The sequence below is a fragment of the Apis florea genome, unplaced genomic scaffold (genome assembly GCF_048593485.1).
Source record: "Apis florea isolate Af1SG1 unplaced genomic scaffold, ASM4859348v1 contig_3587_pilon, whole genome shotgun sequence".
NCBI classification, from domain to species: Eukaryota; Metazoa; Arthropoda; class Insecta; order Hymenoptera; family Apidae; genus Apis; species Apis florea.
The window spans coordinates 888,028-902,943 of record NW_028256789.1 but is presented as its reverse complement, the minus strand read 5'-3'; the positions used below and the strand labels follow the sequence as shown (position 1 = coordinate 902,943).

General features: G+C 43.7%; 1 protein-coding gene across 3 annotated transcripts in view; it reads right to left on the bottom strand.

Annotated features, from left to right (window-relative positions):
- Positions 1–13,722: 13,722 nt before the first annotated feature.
- Positions 13,723–14,916, bottom strand: part of mdy (diacylglycerol O-acyltransferase) — a 92,185-nt gene continuing 90,991 nt past the window's right edge. For all 3 annotated transcript variants that reach the window (XM_086914399.1, XM_086914400.1, XM_086914401.1), the window contains one exon: positions 13,723–13,982. In XM_086914399.1, the coding sequence (XP_086770525.1) occupies positions 13,949–13,982 (34 nt within the window). In that variant the 3' untranslated portion in view covers positions 13,723–13,948. The remainder of the gene's footprint in view (positions 13,983–14,916) is intronic.

Below are 14,916 nucleotides of genomic sequence, written 5' to 3'. Positions count from 1 at the left end.
CAAACGGATTAATCCGTTTAACTCTTTTTCCTCTCTCGATATCTCGCGATCCACACTTAAACGAGATTTACAGCCCATTCCAGATTCTAAAATCGCCTTCGTAAATCCGTTCATCCCGTCATCCCGCGGGATGCGCTAAAAAACAATCCTGTCCCTTCCCTATCGCACTTTCAATCACGATCGGCCGTAACATCGGCGGCGACGATCGCGCTTAAAAGTGAAACCCTGGAAAAATACGGGGCGAGAGATAAAACGTCAGCGACGGAGATCTCGAGGAATTCGAGGAATCGTTCCAACCACGGTCTATCCTCCTCCTCCTCCTCCCCGTGCTTCGTTGCACAGCTGTAAAGAAGGTGGTACGTCGTTACGTAAAATTTTACGTTCCCTTTTACTTATCCTTTAAACCGATTCTCACCCCCGCGTTCCACCAGGGGGTAATATCTCGCGATCACCGCCACATTTCATCCTCCCCGCTCCTCTCGCCATTTATACAGTCCAAGGTTCACCTCTTTGCATCCAATGAGATGTCTTACGACGTAATTTCGCTCGTGCAACGCACCCTGCACGAGATCTCGTGTTTGTGTATGTTAAAAAATGTGTATGAGAAAAAATTTTACTTTTTCTGTTTAACGATAGCATTGAATATATGTATATATATATACATACGTATATATCCCTGGCGAGATAGCTGTTTTAGCGTGAAAAAACCGGGAACACGAGCAACTTTTACACAGTATCTCTCGATCGATGAAAAGAATTACAATTTGACGAATTTCTTCGTAGAAGAAGAAAGTATCATTCGAGTTTCCAATTTGCGGAACCTCGAGCAAGATTAAAAGACGCGGCAAAATATCTGTGAAAAATCCCGAGAGTTCCGAGGAAATCCCACCGCGAGAGATCTTCTGGCGGAGATGGCGAAAGGGTTAAGAGAAATCGTGAAAGTTTCACGAGTCTGGAACAATGGCGAGGCGCACGTACGCGCCACCATCAACGCGGTCGATCTCGTATTTTTCGACGGCGACAGCGTCGAAGCCGCTTCATCCTTATCGGACCCGACGCGAGAGAAGTTTACTTCGCCTCGTAATTCCCTCCACTCTGCCTTTTTCTTTCGTCTCTCTTCTCTCCACACGCGCGCGCACCACCACGTACGCTCGGTCCACAAGGCGAGCTCTCCCATCCTCGCCCACCCCACAGTTTTACCACGTTCGTCGGTCGGTCAGAGAGGGGTTGGGCCAACAACCCATCGCCGCGATGAATAAATAAAAATCGGGAGGGGGGGGGGGGATCTGCCGGGTGTAATTTATCGACACGCTATCGGCTTCCCGATCTGAGGAATGCACTCGAGAAAATCGAGGACATTTCGCTCGTATATCAGGAATGCACGAGCCAGAGTTGGAAAAGTGGCAGGGGCGAGAGATATTTCCAACCAATACCTCTCTCGCTGCCTCTTCGACTCGTCTCTTTATACTTTTTCTTTTTCCTTTTTTCCCCTCCACTCTCTCTCTCTTCACAGCCAAGGATTATTAATGCCTCGTCTCGAGTTCGACGCGCTCGAGGAAATTATATCGTTTCCCGCCATCTCGAGGAGGGATAACGAGGGCCGAACGTGTCGAGCCATTCAAGATTCGACGCAGTGTGTATATATATATATATATATATATATATATAAATCCGCATCTCGAAATCGTGGACAAATCCAAGAGAAGAGAAATTTGTCCCGGAACCACGCGACTTCTACTGATATATCGTCCAGAAATGCGCGGTCACGAGAGTTGGAGGGCTTAATGTGATTTAGAGAGAGGGAGGGAGAAGTTCCTCGCCGGATGGACCGTATGTTTCGAAAGCCCCCGAGAATTATTGGATACGTGACGTCGCGAGTTAACGTTAAGCAACGTTGCGCGCGAAAGTAGAGATAAGGATCGATACGAGATCTCGTGGGGAGGGACGCGCAACGGTACACGCTTGTCATCCGCGTGACAATCTCGCAATACCGAATTTTTTATCGACGAATTTTCCGCTGACGGGATTCGAGATTTTTCTTCCTTGGGACATGATGGAACGTGGAGTTTGTGCAGCAACGCCGCTCCAAGATAAAGAACCCTATTGCTGCCTGTGAGAAAAAAGGGTGGAAAGTGTGATTTTATGTTCGGCGAGTGAAAGTAGTCGGCGACGGAAATGGATCGTTCGAGTGGAATTTCGAATTTTCGTGGTGAATGGATATATTACGGTATTAGCGGGCGGAAACTGATTAATTTTAGGTGTCGACTAGCTCTCCTTCTTCGCTCGTGGCGTAAATAAATCAGAAATCTATCCCCGGCGGTGGGGATATCCGATCGATATTATCTCGAATTGGACGAGACACGATGGAGATGCATCGATTATTTTTCTCATAGGCGAGGAGTAATTAATTTGAGATGAGATCATGAGGTCTTTAAAGAGGGAGGGAAAGTAATTCGACGAACGGTGTATGTTATGATGAAAAATGTCTGATCGATAACGATCCTATTCCACTTCGAACAATGAACGATGATAGAAAATATCCAGTGATATGAACGAGAACAATTCAGAATAATTGAAATTTCCTCGTTACATATGGATTTTTAAATATCGAACAAATAGTAATTTATGAATTCAATTATCGTTAATTAATTCGTTTTGATGAATGGACGATTCTATAATAAACCATTGTTGTTAATTGTCCGATGATCGAATAAAATAATATTTATGTATGTGTGTATTTGATCAAGGAATGATATTTAATTACCGCATCACATTAAATATGAAAAAAGTTATGGAACGCGATGGAGAAGCGGTTGAATGGATCGGTGTCTTGATGCTCGAAGCAAAGTAGTTTCGGTTTCGAGTAAGTCACGCTTTAACGAACAAACTTTACAGGGGCTTAATCTTATAGAACTTTAATAAACAAGCTTATTAGAAAATGATGCTTTAATAAACCAACTTTTTAGTCCGTCCCTTAATAAGAGTATTATCTAAAACAGGTAAAATATATCTCCTTCGTATAAAAAAAAAAGGGAGGGCCTTTGTTTCAGGAGAAAGTTTTCACAAATTTTCGATATTTTAACAAACATTTCGATACGATCTTGTCTCGGCTCGATAATCGACACCGCGTTGTTGTGTGTAAAATACGTCTTATCGGTTGATTAACGAATAGTTTGTGCAAACAAGTATCGCTATCCGTCCCGTGCCAAGAACCAAAGAGGAATATATCTTGCCCGTCATCAAACTTTCCCGCGATCGAAATTTATAATTTCACGAATCTTTGACGGTTCTTCTATACGAGAAGAAATTTCGCTTACAACTGTCTGCCCTCGATGTCGATCCAGAAATTTCCAGACGATTTTAAATTACCGAACGACCTATAATATTTCTCTCCCGTTTCTCATCACGTTCCTTCTGGAAGGAAAAAAAAAAAAAAAAAAAAAAATTAACATTTCGAATCATCACGTAGCCTCGAGCGTAGCGCAAGAACGTTTAAGCTTTAAGACGCTCGAATGAACGAATTATTCGTTCATGGATGGTTTCCCCATTTTTATCTCATTTATATCTTAATTTAATTAAATCGTATTTCGCAGAGAAAAAAAAAAGAATTCGCCTCGCAATTGTTTATATTATTCCCCAGAGTTCGTTTCGTTCAATTTTAGATCACATTTCCCGGGGGATTGGAGTAGGAATAATAAAAAGAACTCGTCGACGTGTAAAATGCATCGGCGAGGAAGCGATCGTTCCATGAGAGAGAAGAACAGAGAGAGAGAGAGAAAGGGAAAGAGAGATTCTTTCGACCGTTCACCAAACGAGATGCCAGATGCCGAGACCTCGCTCGACGTACTCTCCCAGCTGTTATTTCCTCTTCCACTGTCCACGTGTCGCCTTGAATATCCTTTTAATAAACGTCCCTATCACGCGTATCGAGCCACGAATTCTACTCTCTCTCTCTCTCTCTCTCTCTCTCTCTCTCTCTCGAAAATATTCTAACCGCGCGACGTGAAAATGCTTAATCTCCCGCGTGGCTCTTACCCGATAAAAATCGAAATCAAAGTGGAAAAATCCGCTCGCGATTTATTATGTTTCGACTCTCGCCGAAAAGGGGGATAATAGAAAAGGAGAGAAAAGCGGGGGAAACAAAACAAAAAGGAAGAATAAAAAAGAGATCGAGAGAAAGAGAGAGAGAGAAAGAGCTTTTTTGACAGCGTCAAACAGACGGAAAACTCGGCTGGATTTCATCTCGTTCATTGTTTTATCTGCGAATTGATGAACTTCTGAACGAAATCGTTCGAAATTTCACGCGGCTCTTTCACACGATTCGAATACGGACGAACATGGAACAAGGAAGCGTGGACAGAAAAGGATGCAACGACGTGCATGGCTCCGCCGGAAAGGAGCGGTCGAAGCGTCGTGTTGAAACACGCCGATCATCCTAAATCGCCTCCATACGATTAGATTCCACCACCTCACATTTTTGTTATCGTCCCCTCCTTTATTTCCATTTGCCCGTTTCAACGCGCACGCCATTTTCACGCCGGGGTTCGAGAGGATGAATTCGAATGCCTGATTCGAATATCGTCGCCGACGGCTGGTTATATCGAATAAAAATAAACGGGAGAGGCGGTGGGAGAGGTACTCGTTGCGTTCTCGCCTCAAATTTCGGGCGCATACTATCCCTGCGCCATCGATCTCGATCTTCACTACATTTTCCACACCCTCCACCACCAATCCGCGCATGCACTCGTGCGACTTTTTTTTTTCCTCTGTTTCATTCGCACGAAATCGATTACGAGATGCTTGTCCGCCCGTCGATGGAGCTCGATTCGCGTTTCGACGGTGCAATAAAAACCCTGTAAACATCGTACACGTACACGATTTCTGATCCTCGGTTGACGCGAGAACGGAGGGAAATAGAAGAGAATAGAACCGCCACGATTCTCGTCGACGATTTTCCAACGATCGACGACCGATCTTCACCTATCCACTATCGCGAGCTAGCGATAATCGTCGCGAGACAAAGTATTGTCGGTGGATAAAAAAAAAAAAAAAAAAAGAAAGAAAAAAGGTATCCACTCCAGTCATCGCCCCCTTTCTGGTTCCACGTTTGCGCGTATAACCGGCGTATAACTTGATTACAGGCGCGGAAAACTAGCGATAAAGGCAGCGCTTTAGCGTGCATTGGCGCGCCAATTAAATCGAATTAACCGTCGGCTGATTTGACACGAGGAGGAGAGGGGGGAGGAGTGTGGCTGAATTCGCTTCGACAAATATTTCCTTGGCGCGCGTTGAAAACGCGTCGGTCGAGTTTAACGTCACGCCTCTGTCCCTGTTTTTCTAAATAATCAACGCGATTTCGCGCGAGCGGGGATCATCATCGATTTGCAAACAAATCTTTTGCAGTCTTGTTTCACTTCCCCTCCACTTTACCCTCCCTTGATCCGTTTCAAGGCAGCGCGAGCTATCCGGGACCGTAACGAGTTCGATTTCTATTTTTCGACAGATATTGGACGACAAATTGACACTCTTGAAATGGGAATAATTCTTTTTTTGAATCCGGTTGAAGAATAAACGAGTTGATGTTTCATCGCGATCGAAGCGTATCGGGTTCGTTTGAATCCCGTCTACGATAAAAACTAATAGCAATTTTCGCTGCTATTTATTCCAATTCAACAATTGTGATATCACAAAAGAGATTACAGGATTTCGAGACTAATATATAATAACACAAAATAAATTTTATAAGAATCGCGAAGTTGTTAAAATTTTTCTAATTCTTCTAAAAAGAACCCAATTGGGGGAGGGATGTATAATGTTCGCGATAAAAATAATTCTCAAACTTTCTAATCTATTCCGCGATCTATAATCGAGCAAGAAAGAAAGAAAGAAAGAAAAGAGAAAAAAAGAACGATAGACGTAGATTCATCGAAAGATGAATTCTTCCTTTGACTCGATCCGAAAAGGTAGCTGCATGTGTCGCGTCACTCGATACGTCGATAATGATTCCGAGAGGATGAGGGCCAAAGAAGAGTAGAACGAAGAGAACAAAAAAAAAAAAAAAAGAAGAAAGGTAGAACGGGATAGAGGGCATCGGCTCGTAAATAAAAATGAATCGACATCGCGGGCGGGGGGGGGGGTCGATAGATCAAAAGGTAGCTGCGGGCCAAGCAATGGCGGACGAGAAAATAAAAGAGAATTATTGAGGAGCGAAATAAATCAAGGACTGGTGTGTGTGTGTGTGTGTACTCGCGATGCTGCCTGTGTTTCCACGACGAGCAGAAACCTGGGTGATGATGTCAGAGAGAAGGGATCGCACTCCACGCTTCGAAATGAACGCGATAAGAGAAACACGTGTTGAGCACGCTTTCTCACCCTCCCCTTCTGCCCTCATCTTCCGCTGTCTCGATATACAAACCCTCCTCCTCCCCCATCTCGTATCGTCTCTTCGACCGCTCTTCCGTTTTTCCCTCCTCCCCCTCCGCCCTGCCTTGTTCTTAGATCGAATATCCGCTTCTCTCTCGGCTATAGACCCTTGCCACTGCACAGTGAGGAGTGGATCAGAGTGTACAGAGTATGAAATATCTTGGCTTTTGTTTCATTGATATCGCGGATAATAATGTCGCAGTTCCACCCCTCCTCTCCTCTCCACGTTGATGAGATTTTTTTTTCAAACGAAAGTGTATATCCAAGTATCGTATTATGATCATCATCCGAGGATCGGTTTAAGCGTTCGTTCTAATATTTTCCCTTTTCATTTTTCCAATCTTATTGCGTTTCGAATTTGCGCTCGCGAATAAGATTTGAGCGTTGAGAATCGCGACACTTTTAATTTAATCCATTCTCTCGCGCTTGAATATTCTTTGTCTCTTTACGCCTCGATTATTATTTATAGCCGTAAGGATGAAGTACTCGCCCCTGCTACTATTCGCAATTCGTCCTTACGTTATTATTTCCTTATTTATTCTACTGTTATTCTCTTTCTTTGCGAAAAATTAAAAACGGATTGTGAACCGGAAAAACGACTTTCTCCCGTCGTTTCTCCCATTCCATCGAAATAATACATCCTGTTTAAAATCAAACGAGGCACAACTAAAAATATTCAAAACAAAAAAAAGCGTTTTTCAAATTATCCCGTTGGGCATAATTAGAGAAGGAGCGAGAAGGCGACGCGTTGTAAAATCGACATTTACATTCGTCGAAACGAGTTGAGACGAGGCGAGATATTACGGGACGATTTGAAAAAAAAAGGGTGGAAAAATGGAGAAAATGAATAAACGAAGAAAAAGTCCTCGAAGAAGGAAACCTCTGTCAACTCTGTTACTAGTTGGTTGATACGAGAGAGAGAAAAAGAGGTTATGGTATTAACGAGTTACATTCGGATGAAACTCGCGTCGAGTATCCTCTCCTTATTACGTCCCTCGTCAAAAGGAACGGCGAGCGCACCGTGTTTCAAAATGAATGCGATAAGGGGAACACGTGTTGAACATGATTTCTCACCCTCCCTTTCGTTCGCCCATCTTTCGTCCTTTCTTTTCGTCTCCATTCTCCTCCATCCCTTTTTCACCCTCCCTCACGGATATAAATCCTAGACCGCCTTCGTGTCCCGTCTTTTCACCCTTCTTTCGATATCTCCACGGTTCATCCTTTCCTTTCGTCCGACAATCTTTCCTCCGTCGAAACGGAAAAATAGTCGGTTTACTTTATTTATTACACGTTTTCACGCGGATCAGATCCCCCCCAGTATCGAGAATACTAATCGCGCAAATGTGTTTCTCGGATATATAAATTTAATCGCAGTCGGTTCGAGGCGAGATGATGCAGCGGTTGGATTTATTACGAATTACGACAGGAAATAAACTGAACGTGGTATCGATATTACGAACGTGGTTCGTTAATATTACGTTTCAGTCGGGTATACAGTCGGCCACAAGAGTTTGTTTACATCTTATACGATCTAATTTATCTAAATATAATAATATTATGCGTTGTACAAGTTATATTTCTCGGATGGAGAATCTCTTTGAGAGACACGATCGATTTAATTTCTCGAATTTGATCGACGAAAATACTTTTTTACGGCATAGCGAAAAATAATTTAAACCCAAACGGTAAAAAACCGAAAACAAATAAAAAGTAAAAAACGAATAAAAACTAAAAAAACCAAAAACAATAATTTAATCGATTTCGGCCTATTATTAGCCTCTACGCGAAAACAGCAGAGTTCTCGTTACAGAATTGTCCTCGTTCCTCTCAACACGATTTAATTAATCGAACTTGCCCAAGATTTTTGTCACCGACTGTACGTTCCGTGTTTCGTGGATAACGTTAACGAGCTATATAATAATTTTCACAAATTTACCGCGACAATTATTGCCATGCACTCGGGACGAACAAAGCTCGATCAACGAACAAACTCGAACGAAGAACAACGAAGAAGTTTTCTTCCCGAGTAATTTAAAAAAATTCGTTTCAAACTTCGAATCTGTTCACCGTCAGATTTTGATTAAAAGAGTGACGCGATCCGAATGCTTAATGTCGGAACAGTATCCGCGTAACGGTGAAGGGGAGGAAAAAAATAAAAGAAAACGATAGGGATAGACACGGAAACGAGAATCAGGAAAACAGCAAGGCGTTTGAGGCGGGGAGGTCACGGACCTTCGGATCGTTGGCAAACTTTGCCTGCGCCTCGTCAAATACGTTCCGAGTCTGCGGCGTCTAACTTGACTAATTGGCTTCCCGCTGGAACTGAATAATAATTGAATAATGGAATATTGAGAGTGCGCGCGCGAGAGACAAAGAGAGAGGCAGGGAGAGAGAGATAACGCGAGCTACGAAATTCACGCACGCTCGACCCGAGTCGTAAAACAGTTTTGCGCGATGCATATACGTGCATTTGGCCATTCCAACCTTCTTCTTCTTCTTCTTCTTCTTCTTCTCCTTTTCCTTTTAATTTTTTTCTTTTTGTTTTCCTTTCTCTCTCGTAGAATTACCCGCATAAAAATAGCAATCAAACGGTTTTACGCGATAGGTTGTTTGACGATCGAGCGAAAGTTAAGCGAGAATAATGGTGACGAGGGCGTAACGAGAATCTGATTTTCCCCGATGAAAGCGCGTAAAATCCGGGCCGGTTTTTTTGCGGTTAAGCGCGAATGAATCGTGTAATGCTCGATTCGACGAGCCACCATTAACACCACCACCGCGTAATCCTGAATCGGCAATCAGGGATTGAAAATCTTGAGTCCGGCCGATGATTCGACGTTTGACGGGTTGGAAAAGTTTTTATCGCGAAAAACTCGTGAAGAAGAGAGGGAGAGAGGAGGGAAAAAAGAGAAGAAGGATAAAATCGGAAGGCTATTGGAAGAAAAATGTTCTCGCTAGCATGTAAGTTTCAGAAAAGTTTTCCTTAACTGAATTTTAAGTCGGCTACGCGGATCGTTTTATTAATATTTTTCTTCGCGAGATACACTTTAAAAGTCAAATGGCCGGTGCGCATCTTCCTCCTCGTTTATAATGGCGCAAAGAAACCGACTTCTCGTTAAGTATTTTATCCACTTGTAGTTTTCGCGTAAATGTATATCCTGCTAAACGTATATCCTCGCGATGCTATCTCTTTCTTCGGGAGAAATTTACATCTTTTTGTAATGTAATAAAACCGATTGATACCCGATAAAAAAAATACTTTCTTCCTCATTCATGCTCAAGGATCGCGTTATATCGATATATATATATATAAAAGATTATATTTAAAATTATACGTAATTATACAACAGCTTGTAATACTTTTTCGATATCATCTTATTATTCATCTTCGTCTTATTTTCAGCTCGAGGTGAAACGCTTTTTCTCAGCGCAATTATACGAGTCGAGACAATATTATTCTCTTTCACATTCGTGCGTCGATAAAAGGTCGAGTTTTCGAATTATCAGAATCCCGATCGCGTAGATCTTCCATTAGAAATTGATCGATCGAGTACTTTACAAAAAAAAAAAAAAAAAACCGTGAACCCCTGAACAAATCTTCTACTTCTCCTATTTCCACGAACCGTATATCCCCATAACCTAATCCCATAAGCCCGAAACCCGCATAAAAGAATCGAAAGCGAACAACTATCGGGAGGAGGGAGGGAGGGGGAGGGTCCCGGGTCACCGATAAAATTACGCAAATGTGAAATCGAAGGTCGGTTTTCGGGCTTATCATCGCGTCTTGAAAATAGGACGGGGCGGCGATTATTTTGCTCGAAACGTCAGATACACGCGACTCCCCCCCAATCACCTGTCGTCGATATCGGCACGTGACTTCGAATAATTCCCCCCCCCCCCCCTCCCCTTCCTCCCTGTCACCGGCAAAAACATTTCGCGCAACGCCGCGTCACGTTTCCATCGTTCGAGATATTGCCGATCATCGTACGAAAGTCCAGGCCGACGGTTCGATCTCCCTTCCCCGCGTCGTTTCGTCTCCCTTCTTCTTTTCCTTCTTCTTCTTCTTCTTCTTCTTCTTCTTCTCGGCCGGTATTCCCTCTGTATCATGACGAACGATTAAACCGCCACCACCATTTTTCTTCCACGTGAAATTACTTCCCTAACCTCTTTAACAAACGTCGAGTCATTGTTATCGCGCAGGAGGAACGGCCTGGAGAGGTTCGTGGTCCGTTCGTTTTTCACCGCGGAAACGTTGAGGACGGAACGTCGATTCACGACACGGCACGGTTCACCCTCGAATCCTCGAATCGTTCGAGTTCGACGCAGCAGAATAAAACGAACGAGACGAGTTGGATCGAATTTAAAAAGTAGACGGACTAGTAGTGTGCAACGCCCGGTCTGGCCCCTGCTCCGCGTACCTCCGCTCGCTCCTCTTCAAGCGAGACAAGTTTTTTCGACCGAATTATTTTTTTTCACTCGCCAGTTTCCATTAAGTAAACGAACGTTTAATTGACGTTCGGTATGAATGATTCATTGGGAGTGTCTTTCGGAGTAGCATCGCGTCGACTACCCTCGTTTTTTCTTTCTTTTTTTTTTTCTTTTTTTCACTCTCTCGTCGAATCAAATTTTCAAATTACACAACGGCTTAATTGACGTGCAGCGATTGTGACTGATTGCAATTATTTCTAAACGAGAGTGCGGAATTCGGACGGGGGGAACGAGGATAATATTTAAAAAATTAGAAAAATTCCCCCTCCTCCCCCCCCACCCCTCCCCTCCAAAAAGAAAAAATTCGTCGATTTTAAATTTCCACCACCGTAAATCTCGCGCAAATCTCGTTATCTGCAAATATATCATTGGAAATAATGTACGAAATTCTAATGCATACCTGGCGTATCTCCGCACAACTGGCGTGAACATTCTCCAGCTCCCAATAGCCCATGTCCCGGCTCGCAGCTCGCCAATACTCCTCCACGGGCGAAATATAATCTTCTCCAATTTGTTCTCGAATCCGTACAACAGGGATATCAATCACAATCAACACAACAGCACAATCGTCCCCGTGGGATATATCTGAACGATCGCCTCGTGTTCACCGGCGATCACCGATCCACCGTTTCGTACGACACGTCTCCGAAGGCGTCGCGGCGCTCACTGCGGAGACTTGGCTGCGTACCCGCCCTTATACCATCGTGTTGCGCTCGCACCGTGCCCCCTCCCCTCGCCGCCGTCCCCTCCCTCCCTCTCCACGTCCTTCTCTCGCCTCCTCACCTACCCTCCGCCGCAACCCTCCCGCCGTTGCCACCACCCACAGGACCTTTCAGGATAACGCAAGCGTTCTGGAATAAGAAGCGTTCAAAAGACCAGCCGATGCATTCTTCGCGTATGCTTTCCCCTACCTTGTGCGCGAAAATTGAACGGCTTGAGGAATGAACGTGTTCGAGGTGCAGTTGTTTCGTTCAGCCGATTCGTTGTTCTTTTCTTTTCTCTCTTTGCTTTTAACATCCGGGAAATTTCTTGTTGTTATCGATATATATATATAGGCAAAATAAGAAATGAAATTTCGTTTTCGAATCGCGAATGGAAAGGAAATGGAAGGATTGTTAGCGTAGATCAATGAGGGTAGACCGATTCTAATTTGCCGCGGGTTTATCCCTCCTGTAAATCACTTGGATGCGCTCCAGTGCTCGTCATACCGCGCGTGAACGTCACGCTAACCTTCTTCGATTCGCTCCAACGAGGACCGGTTTCAATTTGAAGGGAACTTCTAGAATCCCGTTGCAAATCCCGTCCAATCGTTTCGATTCGTGCTAACTTTCCCACAGCCTGCCACCGAGCTGCACGAGAGACCTATTTGCACGCCCGCTAAACAACCTTGCGTATCCAACCTCGAGTCGTTTATTAACCGTTTTCTAATTTCGCTCGCGTAATACGTGCCCGTTTCTCGCAACTCTCGACTCTCGCGTCTTGCCACCGATCCGTTTAATCTTCGATCGTCGAGCCAATCGGGCGATATCTCATTTCGTCTCTCTTGCTCCCAATCTGCTCCCAAAATTCACAACTTCTGCGTACAACTTTTCGCGCCGTCCTATTCGATTCGTCGCAACACGAGGCCTGTACTCGCGCAAATCCGCGCGTCAATCCGCCCCGACTCGTCCCGATCCGCCTTGCTCGTAAGTCTTTACGCTTGTCACGTACCTGGATGGTATATAACATCGCGTCTCTCTGACGCAGACGTATGTCCAACTGTCGGTGGTGAGCGCCCCGCATCATTAATTTATCCATCGCCGAGACTGCTCCAGGGCAAAACGGGTCGACATCCAGGCTCATCAGACACCCAAGAAAACCCCAAGGGACGATGATGGCTCGAGAAAAGAGAAAAGAAAACATTCTTCTTCGACGAGCATCTTTTTGGAAACTCTCTTTTGGAAACTCTTCTTCTCTTCTTCTTCTTCCCCCTCCCCCTCCCCCTCCCCTCCCTCCCTCTTGTCTCCAGCGTTGTTCTTGGAGAAAGAGAGGTTGTATCTTGTTTCGTACGTTCTCATCCAGGCAATTATATCGTTCCAGTGTTGGAAGGAATTACAAAAAAAAGATGATCCCAATGTCTGAGCGTTCCAGTAACCCTCCATGATCCTGGTTTCTTATTATCAGGCTGGTAAGGAGAAAGTTATTTTGCCAAATGAGTAGGCTTTGCGATAAAGATCGTGTATATCGTGTCTCTACCTTTCGCCCCTTTCGTGGAGTTTATTTCTTTTCGCTTGATTCGATTCGTTTCAAGTTCCAACCTTGGGGATGGAATTTTATTGTTCGACGAACACAAACGTTCACGAGTAAAATTCACGAGATTTTTGTACTACGTTTCATTTTGCACATTTTGTAATTTAACATTTACTTGATAATCAATATATAATAATTTTCAACGTATTCAAATTGCGTTTTAATTAAAAATTACGAGCGTTATTGCGTCGAGAAATTTTTCAAAAAAAAAAAAAAAAAAAAAAAAAAAGAACACGATACTATTCGTTTGTTGAATTAAAAAAAAATTCCCTCTCCTCTCCAGTTGCAGTATCGATAAAAAAAAAACTCGCGTGATAATTCATTGTTAATTTCAACCATCAATCGTGCCATCGATTCATTTGGAATTTCGTTCGTCGCAGAAAATTACGAGACCTGAAATGTCTTCTGAAGGAAAGAAACGTTTACCGACCCCCTTGCGCGTCGCGTAGCATCATCTCCAACGATTCTTTACAGGAAGAACGGTGGGGGGGGGGGGGGAGAGTGAGCGGAATTAAACGGCGGAGATCTTGTAACAAAGATTTCGTTTATTTCGACAACGAATCACGCTCGCACGGCAAGCGAGCGCGGGACGAATTTTACAAAAGAATGGTCGTCTGCTCGTATACAACTGGCGCCAAGAGTTGTACCTGTTAAATCCTCGGCATCTGTTTCTTCCTGCGATAAGCAACGATTCCGGTGAAATATTTACCCTGTAACGCACTCCGCACACTCCTGGATAAATTTATTACGGCTAATATTCCCTCGATGCGTTCGAGGTCCCCCTGCTATAAAGCATCGTCAGATAGGAAAAAGAAAAAGAAAAAGAAAAAAATATGGTGAGTTATTGTCTCGATATAATATCGAAGCGTTTCGCGCTTTACGAGACGCACGCCGTTCGTGAAAGCGGAGGGTTTTTACGAGGGGGCATCCTCGTGATCACGTGTAAAAAAAATCGTATCGATACAAATACAAATCTTATATATATATATATGTATATACGCGCGCTAGAATAAAGTGCCCCCCTCCGCCCTCCTCCTCCCTCGATGCGTGACAATCTCATTGTTTCGACGGTTCGTTTATAAAGGTTCTTTCGGTGGATCTTGGTGGATGATGGACGGGGATGATCGAGCGTTCGTTCAACGAGGCGCGTGAGAAATCTATGTAAAACGGCGGTATCGAAGTGATTAACAATTCTTATCGGCTAAAACAAAATTGCATAAAAAAATGACCGAACGGGCGAACATTTCAGACGACTCACAATGGCAACAATTCATCGACAAACATCACCACCACCCACGCGTATACGAGAGAAAAGAACGAGTGAATGATATATTCGTACGCGATACGATACGTAGACTGCGAAAGTTTATGCATTTGTTTAAAAAGTCGTGAAAAATGTACAAAATATCGAAAATACATATTTTTTTATTAAACGAAGCATATTTCTCAGTTTCATTTCCATATCTGGAATTTAATAATTGCATAAATATCCGCAATCTGGCGATTGAGTTTTTCAACTCAGAGATTGTTAATCGCCTCGTGTAAAAAATCTTTCTTTTTTTTTTTTTTTTTTCTGTTCAACGAAATTCGATCGAATATCGAGCGCTGACGTTCACGATACGATCCAGTAGGAATTACATCCGGAACTTTTCGCAGAGAGAGAGAGAGAGAGAGAGAGAGAGAGAGAGAGAGAGAGAGAGAGAGAGAGAGAGAGAGAGA